This window comes from Terrapene carolina, unplaced genomic scaffold, assembly GCF_002925995.2.
Source record: "Terrapene carolina triunguis isolate 2854851 unplaced genomic scaffold, T_m_triunguis-2.0 Scaffold85, whole genome shotgun sequence".
In the NCBI taxonomy this organism is placed as follows: Eukaryota; Metazoa; Chordata; order Testudines; family Emydidae; genus Terrapene; species Terrapene triunguis.
The window spans coordinates 57,517,967-57,536,753 of NW_020664436.1; the positions used below are offsets into that span (position 1 = coordinate 57,517,967).

At 40.3% G+C, this 18,787-nt stretch overlaps 1 protein-coding gene across 5 annotated transcripts in view; it reads right to left on the bottom strand.

The window, feature by feature from the left end:
• The window catches only part of NCOA7 (nuclear receptor coactivator 7), a 136,252-nt gene that overhangs the window by 20,457 nt on the left and 97,008 nt on the right, over nucleotides 1-18,787 (bottom strand). For 3 of the 5 annotated variants that reach the window (XM_024197348.2, XM_024197349.2, XM_024197347.3), the window contains 4 exons: nucleotides 18,149-18,333; nucleotides 14,741-15,786; nucleotides 13,520-13,688; nucleotides 2,399-2,546 (listed from right to left, as the gene is read on the bottom strand). In XM_024197348.2, coding sequence (XP_024053116.1) covers nucleotides 2,399-2,546; nucleotides 13,520-13,688; nucleotides 14,741-15,786; nucleotides 18,149-18,333 — 1,548 coding nt within the window. The remainder of the gene's footprint in view (nucleotides 1-2,398; nucleotides 2,547-13,519; nucleotides 13,689-14,740; nucleotides 15,787-18,148; nucleotides 18,334-18,787) is intronic. The other 2 variants (XM_024197351.2, XM_024197350.3) reach the window with 1 other exon arrangement.

Sequence of the window (18,787 nt, forward strand, 5' to 3'; positions counted from 1 at the left end):
AAACCCAATTTTTTCAATCTTTCCTTGTAGGTCATGTTTTCTAGACCTTTTATCATTTTTGTTGCCCCCTCTGGACTTTTTCCAATTTGTCCACATCTTTCCTGAAGTTTGGTGCCCAGAACTGGACAAAGCTCTGCAGCTGAGGCCTTATCAGCACAGAGTAGAGTGGAAGAATTACTTCTTGGGTCTTGCTTACAACACTCCTGCTAATACATCCCAGAATGATGTTTGCCGGGGGGAAAAAAAAAAAAAAAAAGGCAACTATTTTACATTGCTGACTCATATTTAGTTTGTGATCCACTATAACCTCCAGATCCTTTGCTGAAGTACTCCTTCCTAGGCAGTCATTTCCCATTTTGTACACGTGCAACTGATTATTCCTTCTTAAGTGTAGTACTTTGCATTTGTCCTTATTGGATCTCATCCTATTTATTTCAGGCCATTTCTCTAGTTAAATCACATATTCTGCACCTTAGGAAATAATCAGGCAAAGGAGATGTCCTTTTGCCTCCTCCTTATGTGCTCACATCCCATTTTTTGTACCTAGAGTCAGGGTGATCTGCTGAAGTTTATTCCCTGGTGTGACTTCATGTTGAATTCACATCTTCATGTTGACTTGCAATGCTTAACTTACACATGAACTGAGCCAGGGAGGTAAATATACATCCCTTGCCTGGCAGAAACCCATTTTTAAGGCCTGCCTTGATTCAGAGACTTTTTTAGGAACAGAATTTCTTTATACATATAAAACTTTTTAATGTAGTATCTGTACATACATTTCACAATGATATTAATGATCAGTGGCTTTCATTAAAAATCCTACATGACATTATTTATGGATAAACAGATGAAAGCAGTGTACAAGATGTAGTTTGTCAGGCTTGGTAGACATCATTGTTACAGTACAGTGAACCCTTTGCCAACTGACACTGAGGTGTTCTTACGGTCACAATGATGGAAATCAGAAGCTAATATTACAAACAGTTCTACCCTTAGCACAGGGGTGGGCAAACTACGGCCACCACCATGGCGCCACAGGCCCCACGCCACTCCCGGAAGCAGCCAGCACCACGTCCCTGCGGCCCCTGGAGGAGAGGGGGGCAGAGGGCTCCGTGCGCTGCCCTCGCCTGCAGGCACTGCCCCCTGCAGCTCCCATTGACCGGGAATGGGGAACCGTGGCCAACGGGAGCTTCGGGGGAGGTTCCCGCAGGCGAGGGCAGCGCGCAGAGCCCTCTGCCCCCCGCTTCCCCAGGGGCTGCAGGGACGTGGTGCTGGCCGCTTCCAGGAGAGGCGCGGGGCCAGGACAGGCAGGGAGCCTGTCCTCCAAGTAAGTGGTGCCAGGCCAGAGCTGGCACCCTGAACCCCTCCTGCACCCCGCATCCCAACCCCCTGCCCTGAGCTCCCTCCCACACCCCAACCCCCTGCCACACCCCTCCTGCACCTCAACCCCCTGCACTGAGCCCCCTGCCACACCCACACCCTTCCTGCACCCCAACCCCCTGCCCTGAGCCCCTTGCTGCACACCACACCCCCTCCCACACCCCAACGCCCTGTCCCAGCCCTACATTCATGGCCCTGCATACAATTTCCGCACCCAGATGTGGCCCTCGGGCCAAAAAGTTTACCCACCCCTGCCTTAGCACCAAATCCACAAAGTCTGTTGAACAAAAACATGTCCCAAAGACCAGTACCCAGACCTCCTTAACTCTGTCCCAGTAATGCAACACTCAAAATAAAGTTCACTTACGCTTCACAGTTATCTATTCAGTGCAAAGCTTTCACCCAGAACTGTAAAACTTTAATATCTTATCTTCCTTATTCTTTTTCATACAAACATTGTGATATGTTTGGCCTTTCACACATGCATGTACAATCCACAGATCAGAGATACATCAGCAATGCTGTAAAAGTATTCATTAATCATTTAAAACAGATGCTCAAGCAAGCACTATACTAAATGATATTCTCCTCCTTGGAACTTCACTGAAGCTGACCTATAAGTGCCTTTTTTGCAACATTTGCAACTATTGTAACATTTGTAAAGTTTCAAAAAAATGTTCTCTCTCTAAAAGGCTATGAAATATGGTTTAAAAACTTGTTATGCAAATACTTACTGCAACTATTATACATTCTATTGATTCTGCTGGAATCAGAAAGTTCCTTGCCTGGCCACTACTTGACCACTAGAGGAAGATGGGAAAGGAGAGCAGTAGGGATGAGAGTAGGTATGTTGGACAGCCACAAAGCCTGAGGACACCATAATACAAGGAGTAAGAGTCCTATCAGTAAAAAAAGTACCAGAATGTTAGAAAAATTAAGAGTGTGTATTTAGATTCTCAGCGGATGATGCACATTCCCTGTATCATTCTTGAATCTCTGAAAAATAGACGGCACTTACCTCCCAGCTTTTAGTTGATGGCTCACTGAAGAAGTTGTCTATCATATCAAGCTCTTCCTTTTCCACCACTACAAAACCTTGCTCTTTGGCATCTTTTCCATATACTTCTGGTGACCACTGAACAAAAAATGTATACAGATGATCTACCCTGTGAAACAAAACAAGAGAAGACATGGTATTCAGTTTTCCACAGAATTGACATATGGTATGCAAATTTCACTCAATGGCAAAGAATGAACAACAATTCAAGTTTTTGTCTATATATTTTCACACTCAAATTAATGCATTGCACATCTACAGCTCCTTACAGCATTTTAAAATTTCAGCTCACGTCACCTTTGTGTTTTTCCCTCATTTTACACATGAGGAAACTGAGGCATAGAGAAGCCAAGAGGCTTGCCCAGGGTTACACGAAACTTGTGCGTCGGAGTCAAAGATAGAACTTCCACCTCCCAGGCTTCTTTATTCACAGAATTTAAGGCCAGAAGGAATCAATCATTATGATCATTCAGTATGACCTCCTATGTAAAACACAGGCCAAAGAACTTTTCACCCAATAATTCCCACATCAAGCTCCTTACTTATGGTTGAGCTATAGCATTATTTTTTTCATTAGAAAGACTTAACAACACCACTGTCCTTCCTCCTTTTATCACAGTGGAAATGATCAGTTGTTGCTGGTTTTCTGAAACTGACAGTATAACAACATCCCGAGGTAGGTAGAGAGCTAGCTCATCACCGTCTTCCTTTGCTATTTATTAAAACACACCTTAAAAAATTATTGCAGTGTATAAAAATGAGCATCCGTGACCTATTTACACCAAAATTATTTTGTTGTGATAGTGCAATTAGAATACACTCTCTCACTAATACTTTCCTGTCAGTAGGTGTACCACTTGCCAGAGGCCTATACCTATTGATGAAAATTAAAAGTCCTAACTAGAGATCATACCTATGAAGTTATAAATAATTATACTACATAGGAATATTGTCAACTAGCAAGATATTTTACCAGCAATCTTGATTACTCCTTGACAGACAGATAAAAACCAAAGATGAAGGGCCCTATTTCATTACTTTTTTCCTGGGAATTTATCAGAAGTTATTACTACAACAACAAAAACAGGTGAAAATTGGTGAAAAAAATATTAATAATTCTTCTGGGTAAATATTGGGGTATATTTTTGTGGATGGAAGGACAGAGGGAAAAAGTATTCAGTAGATTAATGCTTTAATGAATGGAATTCAATATGGTTTGCTACAGAACTAAAACAGAACTCAAAACTCAATGCCACCTCTGAGTTTAAGAAAACAATAGATTTCTAATCCCCAATTAAAAATTTTCATTAGAACAAACAATTTACTGTTGTAGACTTAGTGCTATTAGCCCTATAAATATTTACATTTAATAATTGGGCCACACCATTTGCAGTGCATACACCCAACTTCATGCTTTTCTCCTGTTTTTGTTTTCTTAAAACTTGATTACTTCCTGGTGTTCTGAAATATACTCTAAAATGGAAAGAAAATGAAAATCTGTATCGGTGTGTCAAATCTTTAAACCGTTACCTGCTAACCACTTAAAATGTGTAACGGGTGGGCATGAAATTCATTAGTACATTCAGATGTACAAGCACTTCATACATATTATTTTGACAGATATTGATGTTTATTTTTAAGCTTTTTATTTTTATCAACTGAAATTTCACAGTTGCAGAGTTGTCAGACAATTATTGTCTGACAGACATTAAAATTAAAAACTTTCAAGTTTTACAGACAATTTGTGTATTAACAGTTAACATCACAAGTAAATATCCTTAAAATCAATAAATACTTGTTTTTACTAATCACTTGCTAATCCATTTGTAACAAGCCTAATTAAATAGTCTAAATCCCTGTTTTTCCCCCAACACAGTCTTACTTTGCCTAGCTATAAATTTCAATCATCATCAAAAGGAAATATTTTTTCAATTTGTGTGTATGGTGAAATCAACATTTATCAACATTTACCAATACAAATCTAATCCATCCAAGCCTACCTAGAAGATTCTTTCTACATTACAAATCATTTTAGGATTTATGATGTATGCATGACTGATCTTGAACGTTTTTATAAAACACCAAATAAGCAACATCATTAATTTCCTCCTAAAGCATGAACACTGCAATAAAACACCTGTGGTTGGATTAGATCAGTTAATGCAGGGGCTTAGGCTGCAGGAATATAAAACTGCAGTGTAGTTGTTTGGGCTCAGGCTGGAGCCTGGGCTCGGGGACCCTCCCCCCTTGTGGGGTCTCAGAGCCAAGCCCTGAGACCCTGCACGGGGGGAGGCTCCCAGAGCCTGAGCTCCAGCCTGAACTTCTACACTGCAATTTTATAATCCCACTGCCTGAGCCACCTGACCAGGATCAGACAGGGGTATTTAATTGCAGTGTAGACATTTTCTTAAGAGTCAAATTCTGCTGATGGCTACTCCAGTGTAAATCCAGAGTAACTCCATTTAAGACAATGGAGTTACACTGGTCAGAATCTAGCCCTTAATCACTTAAGTTATCAACCCCCAAATTCTAGACAGATTAATCCCCAACTAGCATTTTGTGTTTAACCAAAAAATTATACCTACAAAAGGGACACCAATAGTTGGCTGCAAATGCTCTCCCAGATCTCAGCTACATCTTGGGCCACTGGCTCACTTTGGACCCAGAGATTTGGCTGCAACTCCCCACACCCCCAAGCAGAATGAGAGGTGGGTTTTTGCTACATCACAGACACTTCCTTTCCCTATCTCCAGAGGGGGAACAAGCTTACTCCTCTCGTTTCCCCTGTCAGCATAGACACCAGCTGCACAAATCCATGTTCCACTGGAGGACCTTCTGTTTCTACTGAACTGAAGTTCTCATTTTAAAATTTTGTAAAAAGTGACTATGGTTGCAAAGAACAATATTCCAAAGGCAAGGCCAAATCCAAGTCCAAGTCTGTGGACAGCCTGTAACAGTAGCCCAGAGATGTATGCAATGCATTGGGGCAGGTAAGTAGGGTGTGTGGGGAGGGGAGTTTAACTCTGAAGTTTAATGGCAATTTAAAATGTCCATTATTAACTATTTCACTGCTCATCACCGTAGCAGAACTATTTAGCTAATGTGCTTCTCCAAAGTGGTTGGATAACAGAAATTAGAGATGCAAAAAGGGGGTGGGAAATAAAAGTTATGTGCACTACACAGGCTGAGCAAATCTGGGGATGATCAACCGTAATCAGCTAGGGGAGCTTATGGAAGGCTTATTCTCTAGCTATTGAGGACTCTACTCTCTGCAAATCTGAAGCCACTTGACTAACTCAAACAGCTAACAAAATCTGCATGCTTATAAAAATATCAAGCTGTGGAGAGGAGCTTGTGGCTGTCATAATGGTGGAGGAAATAAGGCTTTTATTTCTAGTTGCAAGATTTTTTCCCATGGACAACTTCAACAGAATGATCTTTCCCACTTCCTGACTTGCTCAAGAAATAGGAATGTGACAATGATCCCTATGCTGAATGGATCAGAAAGTTTCCACATTCATTTGATCAACAGTTTTAAAATTTCTAAAGGGACAACAAAATGTCCAAGTTGCTTACAGACTCCTTTTTAGCTTAACCTGTAGAAAACAGTCACAGTTGAGCTAGACATGTCTGACGTGCAATACTCTGATCCAAAGTTTGGGAAGCTAGCTAAATTTCTACCAATCCCTGTGAAGGGACTGATATGCAGAGAGCTACTGTTGTGAAAGCATGTTTGAAAATATTTATGTTTGTGAAAAAAAAAAAATTCTATGACAGAGCTAAACAAATTCACACATTGTAGACCCAAACCAGATTCTATAATGTATGTGACAACCTCAAAAACAAAGCCAGACAAGAGGATGGACTGAGAGAACCAGTACGAGCCATTAATACCAGTTTCTTAAAACATTATACTGTGCATGTACTGAAAAACTACTATGTATGCTTACAGCACTGTCTACTTATAAAACTGTGTGGTTAGCATTCGCTAAAATCCCATGTACATTTAATGTAAATTAGGTGCAGCCCTTGTACTAATGGTAGGGTGTGCAACCCACGGTGCAAGAAAAGTTTTGCATCACTGACCTATTTAAGAGGCAGGCAACTTTGGAGAGGTTTTTTATTTTTTTTTTTATTGTTATTTTGACTAAGGCCAGTTTACTGCCTAATTCAGTACAAGGCTGCACCTAATTTAGTACAAGGGCTGCACCTAATTTACTGCCTAATTCAGTCATCTGCTTTTCAAAGCAAGGTCCTTGTATTAGGCGGTCACTACAAAAAAAGGTCAGTTGTTCAAAGGATGAAATGATGTCCCTTTTGAAGGTAACTGAAGAAGTGATATACAACACATCACCTCTGTTTCAGTGCGTTATAAATGTCAAAATGGAGGAATTCCCAGTCCTTACTTTCTAAAAATTATACTGTAACTGACAATTTCCTAACTCAAGAAGTGTGGCATCCAACATGGGGAAATCCTATCTTAGACCTAATTTTGCAGATAAAGAGGGCATGATCACAGAACTAAAAGTTAAGGGTTGCCTAGATGCATGCAACTGTGACTGGATTACATTTATGTGCACAGAGATAAAGTCCCAACCAGTAATATATATATACTTAGTGCTTTACAAGGGCCATTTCACAAACATGAAAATTATAAGTCAGATCAGCTAGGAGAAAGAACAGAAAAATGTTAGTGATAATTGGGAACTGTTCAAGAATGTTTTACTAGATGTCCCAAAAGCAAAAAACCCGAGAAAGAAGGCTATGCTGGTTAAACAAAAAAACCAAACCAACCCCCCTGACCCATACCCTTGCTTAGAGGGGAACTGAACTCAGCAATAAAACTAAATAATATATAACAAATGGAAAAAAAGGGAAACTGATAGCAGTGAATATACATTAGAGGTGAGAAACTGTAGGAAATTGATAGGGAAGCAAAAGGACACAAGACAAAATCCATGGCCAGCAGCGTTAAGGACAATAAGGAGAGGTGTTTTAAAAATATACAGAAACGAAAGGAATCCTTACAATGGTACTGGTCCATTATGTAGAACTGTCACTAATAATGCAGCAAGGCAGAAGTATTCAAAAATATTTGTGTTCTGTATTTGGGAAAAAAGCTAAATGTTTTCATATCATATGAGGGTGATTAAATAACTCTACATAAGTAACTTAAGGGCATGTTACACAGTAGCTACTGAAGTTAGACATCTTTAAATCAAGAGGTCCAGATAACTTGCATCCAAGAGTTTTAAAAGAGCTGCCTGAGTAGCCGTCTACTTTTTAAAAGGTCTTGGAACACTGGGGAAGTTCCAGAAAACTGGAAGAAAAGCTTATGTTGTGCCAATATTTAAAAGGGGGAAAACAGGACAACCCACGTAATATCCCCGACTTCAATCCTGGGAAAAATAATGGAATGGCTGATATGGGACTCGATTAATAAAGGAGGGTAATTTAATTAATGCGGATCAGCATAGGTTTATAGATAATTCAGACTAGAAATAAGGTAAAAAAATAAAATAAATAACAGTGATGATAATCAATCATTGGAAGGACTTTCCAAGGGTTGTGGTGGATTCTCCATTATTGGAAATTTTAAAATCAAGATTGGATGTTTTCCTTGAAGATATTCTCCAGTTCAAACACGAGTTCATTCAGGGAAGTCTCATGGCTTGTGTTATATAGGAGGTCAGGCTAGACTAGCACAGTGGTCCTTTCTGGCTTTAGAATCTGTAAAGGGTATATGAAAGTGAACATCCAAGGCACCCACTGGCTGCATAACTAGAACACATTGCAAACCTATTGTATCTTACCTATCTGGAGTTCCAAAGGGCACTGGACATCAGTGCTGGGATCACCCAAGGAGTCCAATCCTTAACTTTATCTAGTCTGCTCCATTAATCATATGAACAATAGGAAAGGGAGGGAAATTTTGGATCAGCCTCTCCAGATGGCCCTAGCACCAATGTCCAGAGTCATGTCAAAATCCAAACGGATCCCTGTCACACCACCCATGATGTACAGTCCTAGTGTATTTGACATGGGACCATGTTATGATTCTAGACCCTTGCTAGTTAGAATGGAATTCAACTTGCAAGAAATTTCTTGCAAGAGATCCAACTTTAATAACCACTAATCTCCTCTCAACTGACAGAATGTCACAGTTTGTTTACAGCCAGGGTTCCCATGAAAAAAAAGACAAACCAGCCAGAATCTCATCTTTTAAAATAACTGTGTTGGAAACAGAAATTGCCCATATTCATCGAGCACCAAAACCCTACCACTTTTCTTTCCTGAAGCTACTATCTGCACCAAACATAATAAGTGAGTGCCAATGAGAGAGAGCCTGATTCCTGGATGCTGATACCAAGGCAAAAAATAAACCCATACATTTGCCTGATGAAAAGCTACTGCAGGTAACTAACAAGGTTTACTTTTTAATATGGACACTACTCTGAATACTGTAGTAATTAGAAAAAAATTAAAATAGCATGCACATGTGTGTTTTGAATTTGTAAGTGTATATTTGGCAGTTCTGGATTCAAGCCTGATATGTGCACTTCAGTCCCTGCAAAGCAGAATTTAAAACAAAAATGAAGAAATTGTTGAATAGTGTGTTTCACCTTGAATCATTTCATACTAGTCTTCCTTAATCTGTGCATCATTGTTTTTTCACCACTTTCCATACATACCTTAAACTAAAAAACATTCTACAGTTGTTTTTACTTTCCAGCACTAGATATTTTTCCTCTTAATTCCTTTAAAGAAATAATTTTAAGAGTAGCTCAACAAACAGTCTAATATCCTCAACAACAATTGAGAATCAATTCAGAAATGTAGTTCTACAGATTCACTTAGTTCCAGAGAAATATAAAACCATACAATACAAGCCCACTTATACTTACTCTCCAACGCTGTAAGCAACACCCATTGTCAGGTCTACCAGCAAGCGAATTAGTTACTCTCAGTCACTGTCCAAAAGCATTAGAGCTACTCTGCCAGTTAGCAGCACAAGAAGTTCCCTTATGTAGAGCACCTTTTTCAGCTGAGACTTCTTTAATGATTACATCTTCCCAGTTACGTGCTAGAGACCAGGACTGCTGCGATTTTGCAATCAAAACAGTAGCCTTGAAGTCACCAATTAACTCAACTACATCATCAGGGATAATGGGGAGACATATTTTTGGGACTTTCTGTAACTTGTAAGTCATGTATTGCACGAGAAGGAATCCAGTAGAAGAATTAAGACAGAAGACAAGGTGGAAACATGATTTGTTACAGTTTTGTGACCCCCACAGGAAGCAAATACTGGGTTCTGCACATTTTTTTTTTAAAGTTGTATTAAAAGCTATTAAAACAGTTAAAACTAAGGAATACATTTGTTTGTGTCTCCACTACTGATGTTTCAGGTGGCTTACAGAAAACATTGAAAAACAGATCAATTCAGACAGGTATACGATGGTATGATACCGAATTAGAAAATCATGAAGTAACTTTTTTCATGTGACTTTAGCACTCATGAAACGTACCAGACTGAAAGACCTGGGTGCCTGCACTGTGAATGCACACAGCAAGTACTACACCAGGAGGGGCAGTTTAAGTTCCCACTATCTCTCCAGCACTGAAATGCAGTCACCAGTGGGCTAATTACAGCAGTGGTTTAACAGCACACAGCAACACTACATGAAAGTTTAGGATGGGGTGAACTCATCGAAGTTGGAACTATGGGGGAATTTAACTAGACAGAATGACTGGGAGCATGGATCCTGATTTCGCCACATTCTGGCTACATTTTTTTTTTTTTTAAGTCTTAATGAATAAAACAAAGATACACTAAGATGTCACACAGGTTACTACAGGGGTGGCCAACCTGTGGCTCCGGAGCCACATGCGGTTCTTCAGAAGTTAATATGAGACTCCTTGTATAGGCACCAACTCCGGGGTTGGAGCTACAGGCGCCAACTTTCCAATGTGCTGAGGGGTGCTCACTGCTCAACCCCTGGCTCTGCCATAGACCCTGCCCCCACTACACCCCTTCCCTCTCCCTCCCCTGAGTCTGCCGTGCCCTCGCTCCTCCTCCCCAGAGCCTCCTGCACGCCTCGAAACAGCTGATTGGGAGGTGCAGGGAGGAAGGAGGAGGTGCTGCGGCAGGGCTGCCAGTAGTTGGGAGGTGCTGGGAGCGTGGGGGGGGGGGAGCTGATGGGGGGCAGCTGATATATTACTGTGGCTCTTTGGCAATGTACCTTGGTAAACTCTGGCTCCTTCTCAGGCTCAGGTTGGCCACCCCTGGGTTACTATGACTGAGTTGCATGGGGGAGAATTTGGTTTCACTGGTGGCAGGTTGAGAGGGTTTGTATGTGGCTATTGAGCCTATACAGGTTGGGGTTTTTTTTGTACATTTGGAATGAATAATTTCATCAGCACCTGAAGTTTTATAACTAGACAACACATTTTTTTGATCTATGGAAAGAAACAAAAACATCCCTACACGATCTGTTCACAGCTTTTCTCAGGGAACAGCACAGTGAAACAGACCTGATTATGGACAGCAGTGAAAAACTGTCAAGGTTTTGAATAGCAGCTCTGAAAGTCCCCAGTCTTGTTGATTTTACTGTGAGGCTCTTTGACAAAGTTAAGACCAGCAGCAGAGGTATTGGAGCTGTCAGCCTGCAGACTCAGTGGCAGCAGTTCACATTTAGAATGATTTCTTTGTAATCACAAAGGCTAGAAAATTAGTTTAAAACAAAAAAAATAGCTTAAATTATACATGGCCACTTCACTCACCAGAAGAATTTTCTACTCCTCAATGAGAATTAGGCAAGTTATTTTTCAAGCATGGCTAAGGTTAATATATATTTCAGATTTATCCTTGAACAAATAAGCACCCAGAGAAAGACCTTTAGCATTTTTAATACAACATTAAATTAGATACACCACCTAAAAAGCAATACTGGCCTTGCATTAAGTTACAGTATCACTCAAACTCTGAAGTGCTGGCTCACATTTTAATCTAGAATTTTCTTAATCTACAATTTTGTGACCCCACTGGAAGCAAGTACTGGGTTCTGCACATAGCTTTTTATTCACTGGCTATCTTCAGCTACAGCTCAAACCACTATAAATTTAACTACTACCAACATTCCAGCTGGATTAAACCTTTATCTCTGAGTCAGCAAGTTCCACACCACTGCTCTGCTTAACTAACTCCTTTTTAAAATGCACCCGGGGATCAGACATAGCTAATTTTATCTTTGTTTTTTGTATTGTGAAACTATTGGTAGATTAGGAAAATATGATTTTTAAAAACTGACTACAGCTTAAAACCCCTGACTGATATTTGCAACAGTGGGATAATTCTCTCTCCTTAATTTTTGGATCATCAATAGAACTAACTGAGCAGCTCTGCATATTATGTGAGTCCATTATAGCAATACAATTGCAGAATGCTGGAGGGCGATGGGAGGAAGAGGGTAGGAAGGTTGTATGTCGAAAGCGGCAGCAGCTGGAAAAAAAACCCTCTCAAAACATAAGTCTGAAAAAGCCCTACCATTGCAAAGATCATTTAGCACTATGAAATGAGACTTTAGGTAATTGACTGCATTAAAGCCTTATTTCAACAAGTTTGATGAGCAAATACAGCCAGTTATGCTCTTTTGTCCATCCGTGAAAGCTAGATGTTACTGGTACAGTGAAATGCAGGTAAGCAGTTTTAGCAAACTGATCCACATCTGCCAAAAAGGAGAAAAATCAAGAGCATGGCTTAACGGGTGATTTACTTTGAAAAATGACCTTTAACATAACTGGCATTGCGGGGTTCTGCATTTATTGCTGCTCACTGACCTACTAGCAAACTAAGCTAACTTGCTGTGTAAGAAGATAATTTTGTGATGTGCCGACCCCACAAACTCAATCTGGGGAGAAAAAACAAAAAAAACAAAAAAACCAACAACCACACACACACACACACACACACACACACAGAGGCTTCCTTTTGGCTTGTACATCATTGTAGTTGTTAGAGATCCTGCAAACCCAATTCTGCCCTAATTTACACCAAAGAAGCCCTATTGACTTCCATCCATACTCTGACAATTACATAACTTGTAACTGCTCAAATGGAATTGACAGGCAGAGTTTGAAATTGGAACTTAAAAAATTCCACGTGTAAGCCTGAATAGATCCAGCTCACTCTCACATAATTGTGTTGGCTCCACGCTGCTAACAAAACTTCAGTACGACGAAACTGGCCACCTTCTAAAGCATTTGACAGACAATCAGTCTCCAAATACAAACTGGGAACAGATGTGAGTAAGAAGATGCCATTTTTACATAACCGCATTGAAATGCAGACCTAAGTATTGTACTCTTGAGCTCTGAAGGAAGCAATACCCTTTGAAATGCCCACATTTGACAGAATTTCTCTGCAGCAGCCACATGACTATCTTTACAAGCTACAAATTCCAGTGGAATAAATATTTTAACAGGCTAGAAATTCAAGTGAATCATGATGCTCTAATGAAGTCTCTCGAACTTATTCTATGGCTCTTAGAATAAGTTTAAGCAAGAAATTATTCAACTACTATACACAATATATCCTTCCAGCAGAGTAAGTTGTTCTTTTCACAGCGGTCTCCTTCAGTTCAGAATACAAGAAACAAAGGCTCAGTGAAAAAGGAAAAAAAAAAAATAGATCTGTAATTCCTGTGCGCAGGAATCCAACCCTCCTTTGTTGAACATTATTTATTACAATTTATACTCTTCTAAACAATGGAAGTGGAAATAACTGAACTTCTTAGACAGTCACTCCTTCATCCCCACCACCAAACACCTCTCTGCTCACATGCTGCTAAGGAGGAGTAGGCTTTCCTTTGCGCTTCCAATCCCTCTTCACCCCATACACTTCCCCTGCATCCTCAAGAACACCACACAGACTCTTTACCTCCTAGCATTCCTGCTGCATTTGGGCTCTTGGACAAACTTTGGTGTGGGATACGGGGTGTCAGGATTTGCCCCTAAAATTGTTGATGTGGTTGATAATTAATGAAGAGACAAATGCGTTTTGTATCATGTACTGCAGCCTACCTTTCCCGAGGAACAGCAAACCAGTACTCCGGCTGCTTTCTCCTTTTACCATACTGCTGTGCCATGGTGGTGCTTTGAGTAACAAAGGACTTTCTCATGGGCTTGCCCACTTTGATACACAGGAACATTGGAGGGGTCTTGCTTTTCTCCTCTTTTGAAGGAAGCATATCTGAATCAGAAACAAAAGGAATGATAGGCTTCCAGTACAGTACTGGTAGCTTAGATACAGACACAAAGATCAATCTCCTTCTGGGAAGAAATATTCAACACACTGAGTTTACCACATTCACCCTGGGAAGGCCCAAAGGCCACCTTTTCCATAAGACAGATGCCCAGGAACTGTCAGTGGCACACAGATCTTTTCCAAAAGGGGAGATTTAAATTCCCCCCCCCCTCCCCCGGACACAATTTGTGACCTAGACTATGATTCTCCTCTCACCTACTCTGGTGTAAATCAAGGATTTCTCCACTGAAGTAAATGGAGTTTGTTACTCTGGTTTTAAGGGAGAATCAAGCCCTTAGACTTGAAAAAAGAAACACCTCACACATGCTGTGTAAACTGGAGGTCAGTTTGGCTTGGGTTCAAGAGAATTCCACATTTTCCAACGTGCTCCTATATTTCATCTATATTCACATAATAGTAGAACAAACAGAATGGTGATTCAGCAAGACTGTGCTTATACTCCTGCTCAGCAGCACATCTTGGGTGGTCCAGCAGCACAAAAAGGACTAAGAAACAGTATAAACATGTGCACGCCTGCGCACACACACACTCTTTAGAGTCATTATGTTGGTGTGTACCACTCTGGATTTTTACACGTTAGAAGTACATTGGCAGTCTTCAATGGAACTGCAGATCATGTCAATACATAGCAAAATAATAGTAAATCTTTCAGCCACTGTGTGTCACAGTCAACACTATACATGGATGACATTTTATTGCACTTATTGCTAAAATGTTCCGAAAAATAGTTACTAAACATGGACAAAGCACACTAGCCATCTGTCAAACTCAGTAGCCCAAACTCTTAGAAGGGATCCTTTTTCTCCTACATTACTTCTGGATTGAGAATTTGTACGGTCAAGTTATCGCCTGAAGATTTATATTGTAAAATACCAAACTACACTGAAAAGGAAATAAATAGGAAGATCATCCTAGGGAGCACTGAACTGATGCTGCCCAGCTCCCACAGTTAACAGAATAAGAATAGACAGACCTACCTTCAATTGGTACTTGAATTCTCTGTAACAGCCACAGTCTGATTTCTGAATTATTGTCCAACTGTGTTTCTTGACACACCTTGTCCAGAGATGGTACTGATGAAGATTTCAAAGACTCTTTAAGATCCTTTTCCTCCACTGCAGCCAAATGGACTTCCAGTGAAGGCTCTTTCCTTTCAATGCAGCTTGAATCCCCACTTTTAACTGTAAGAAGTTCGTTAACTTGGAACTCTGAACAGCTAAGTGTGAGGTCTACGCCTGTTGCTTTATTGTTTTCACCTTCACCGATTCCAGCCTTATGTAGCTTTTCAGAAGACTGTGACCCATCTTTATCTTTACTGAGGTAAAACTCAATAAGTTTGTTTTTATCTAGCTCCTTTTGAGTGTCCAGCGTAGTCTCCACCTTACCTGTCGGGGAACTGGCACACTTGTTTACTTCTGGCATGACATCTTGCTTCTCACATGATTCCGAGTCTATATCAGCTTTGGGTTCAACATCATTCTTTGTGCCCAAGGAATCAAATGCCAGTAGGTCCTGGACTTCTGAAACAGATTTGGTTACTTGCGACCTGGCTTTCCCCAACTCCTTGGGGTCAAAAGAAAAACCATCTGTTACTGCATCTTTTCTGTCTAATCTGGTATTTGTAAGAGATGCAGTCTCTTGGAGTTCAATGAAGTCATCATCTCCTCCTCCTATAAGGGAACGTTCTTTGGTTTTGGAGTCTGAAGCAGCTTTTTCCCCAGAAGGTTCCTTGGTATGTGCCCCTACAGCGGACCTTTCAGATGCTTCAGCGGAGGCCATGTCATTGGGAGGTTCCAATGACTTAGATTCCATTGAAACAGTGCTCTCAGAAGGCTTAAGAAGTTCAAAATCTGCAGATTTCTCCTTGTCCAAAGGCTTTATTGATTTGGAATCATCCCCATTTTGCTGCCTCTTCTCCTTGCTCAGGGACTTGAATTTGCTGAAAGGGTTGATATCTTTCTCAGAGGAAAGGTCTTCCCACTCTCCTGGCCTGTACAAAGGACAAAGATCCTTTGGAATGTCACTGTCAGGAGAAATGGTGGATGTATGTGGGATGTTAAAAACAAAATGGAAACGAAACAAAATGGCAAAGAAAACAACTTAAATATGTGAAAATGATTTTAAACAACAAAACCAAACCAAAAATGGCTTCCTTGAAAATAAAATGTAAGCCAGCTGAAATATATGGTATCAAAATGAAGAAACTGTGGGAAGTATAACTTTTAAAAGATGAGTAATTCTGCAGCGTATATCTCATGGGGGAAGAAATGGTACATATGTAACTAACATGGTATGCGTCATCGGGTATTCAATAATACAAAAATAAGTCCAGCTGTTGTAAAATGGCATTGCTTTACTGAAGTCAAAGGACCTGCACTGATTTGCACCAGCTAAGGATCTAGCCCTGTTTATTCTGTTACTTCTCATCCTTTATAAAAGAAGAGTGGTATGTCTGGAACAATGCTCCGGACTCTTGCAGCATTCCTGCTTCTTTAACTGGTAGAAGTTAATTATTGAAAGTACAGAAAACCACAGAGAGAACCTCTACATTTTTTAAGCACTTACACAACTTTAGAGCTGTAAATGCCCTAAAAAGCTTAAGTTACTTGTTATTCCCTCAATGCTAAAATTGATCATTTGACTGCAGGATTTCCCCAAAAACTTTAGGGATGGGTGGGGCAACCCATCAAAGAGCCTGAAAGTAGGAAAATCTTGGCAATATATGGACATATAGCTCAAGATCTTAATTTACTTTGTTATTCACATAGGTCAAGTTTAAAGAGCCTGAGAACAGATAATTAAAGCTTATATATTTTCCCATGAAGATACTGGGATGCAAAGTACAGTATAGAGGTCTAAACAGATAAGACAAGCATCCCTATGACTAAGGGTCAGATTATGTCACAGAGGTCACAGATTCTGTGACATTCAGAGCCCTCCGTGACATTTTTCACCTCAGCCCTAGGGACCCAGAAACCCGAGCTGCCGTGGGCAGGCCCTGGAGCCCCAAGCCGCCCCATTATTTTTAGTAAAAGTCACTGACAGGTTGAGGACTTCTGTGAATTTTTGTTCATTGCCTGAGACCCGTCAGTGATTTTTACTAAAAGTCACGGTGACAAAAATCTTAGCTTTACCTATGACTATACCACCACAATACATCTCTCCAGGGCTAGCTGCCTTTGTTCTGCATGGCTGAGATGTTATGACTAATTTTTTTTTTTGTTGGGTAGGGGAGAAGAGGGAAGATGACACATTTACTTAAACAGTGAAACCCTGTTATCTGCATTGAGAAGACAGGTTGTTTTCTAGAACAGACCTGTGGACAGTGTTCATCATCAAGGTATAATTGACAAAATGTAAGTGAAAATACCAGGTAAGAAAACACTGCTGCGTATTAGAAGTAATTAAATGGGTTACGATCTCTTATTCCTACATAAGAGGACTGATATTTTGGAGGTTTGTGGGAGGTAGGAATTTTCCTGCTGCTATGACCAGAAATGTTTAAAAATACCTGTTCCATTAACCAATATAGTTATAATAGCAACAGCAAGCAATTTGAACGAAAGCTAATCAGTAACATTCTGAAGTCACCTCCCATCCATTAAAATTATGGAACACTTTCTGGGGGGCCTCAATCAGTTGTAGAAACTAACCCGCAGGAATAAATATCACATAAACCTAAACATTACACATGGCGTGCCATCTTTCTCTCAGCCTTTGGACATTTTCACTGTCCTCTGTCTCTTAGGTTTTGATACCTACTACATGTGTCTCCTTTTCTGCTGTTGAAAAGTTTATTTTCCTTCATCTTTTATAGCAGTGGCTCTCAACCTTTCCAGACTACTGTACCCCTTTCAGGAGTCTGATTTGTCTTGCGTATCCCCAAGTTTCACCTCACTGGAAAAGTACTTGCTTACAAAATCAGACATAAAAATACAAACATGTCACAGCACACTATTACTGAAAAACTGCTGACTTTCTCATTTTTACCATGGTATATAAATATTGTACTTACATTTCAGTGTAGAGTATATAGAGCAGTATAAACAAGTCATTGTCTGTATGAAATTTTAGTTTGTGCTGACTTCTCTACTGCGTTTTATGTAGCCTGTTGTAAAAGTAGGCAAATATCTAGATGAGCTGATGTACCCCCTGGAAGACATCTGGGTACCCCCAGGGGTATATCTACACCTGGTTGAGAACCATTGTTTTATAGGACATCACACCTTTCTGCCTTTCTCCACTTCTCTTTCCTTTAAGGCACTGTTAATTGTCTCTTCCCATGAACTTTATTACCACACCCACCAAACCTCTCTTTTCTTGTTCTTGTTTTCCCCTCCCCTGCTGATAAGATGTAAACACAATCAGGAAAGAACACTCCTTACGATGGCAGGGCATCTTTAATCTTCATGTGAGAGATATCATTGTAGAGGGCTATCGAGACAACCTCCTCCATAGGGCAGATGAGCCCATACTCTTCACAGCCATTCTCAATTACCAGAGGATCCGACTTATGTGGGTCAAACATGATGTTGTTTGGAGTCACTATCATGACACCCCCAACTACACCCTAATAATAAAAACAAATAAAGAGAGAGTTAGCACATCAAATCTAATCACTGACCAGAGGTCACTTTAATGAATAGCTCAGTGTCAACCTTTAAGTTATTTGCCCAGTATAATACTCACTCTCATGTCTCTTTATACCCCTGTGGGGCAATATTTTCTAACAGAACGCTCTGGCTCCCAACTGCACTGGGCCAGGTATTATAAAGAAGGATAAATAAAAAGAGAACTCTTTGGAACATTCAAAATGCTTAGCTGACAAGGACAGAGTTATAAAGAGGATTCAAGGTACTTAACTTTCATCCCTGGCTGCTATAAACTAGAGCTGCAGCTTGTTAATTAACCAGAAGCAAGAAAAGATTTATTTTTTTTTTAAACCCACCGGCAACTTTTTATTTTGGCTACACCTGCATGGTAAATCTGTGCTAGCAGCCCTACCTCAACCTGCTGGCACAGAT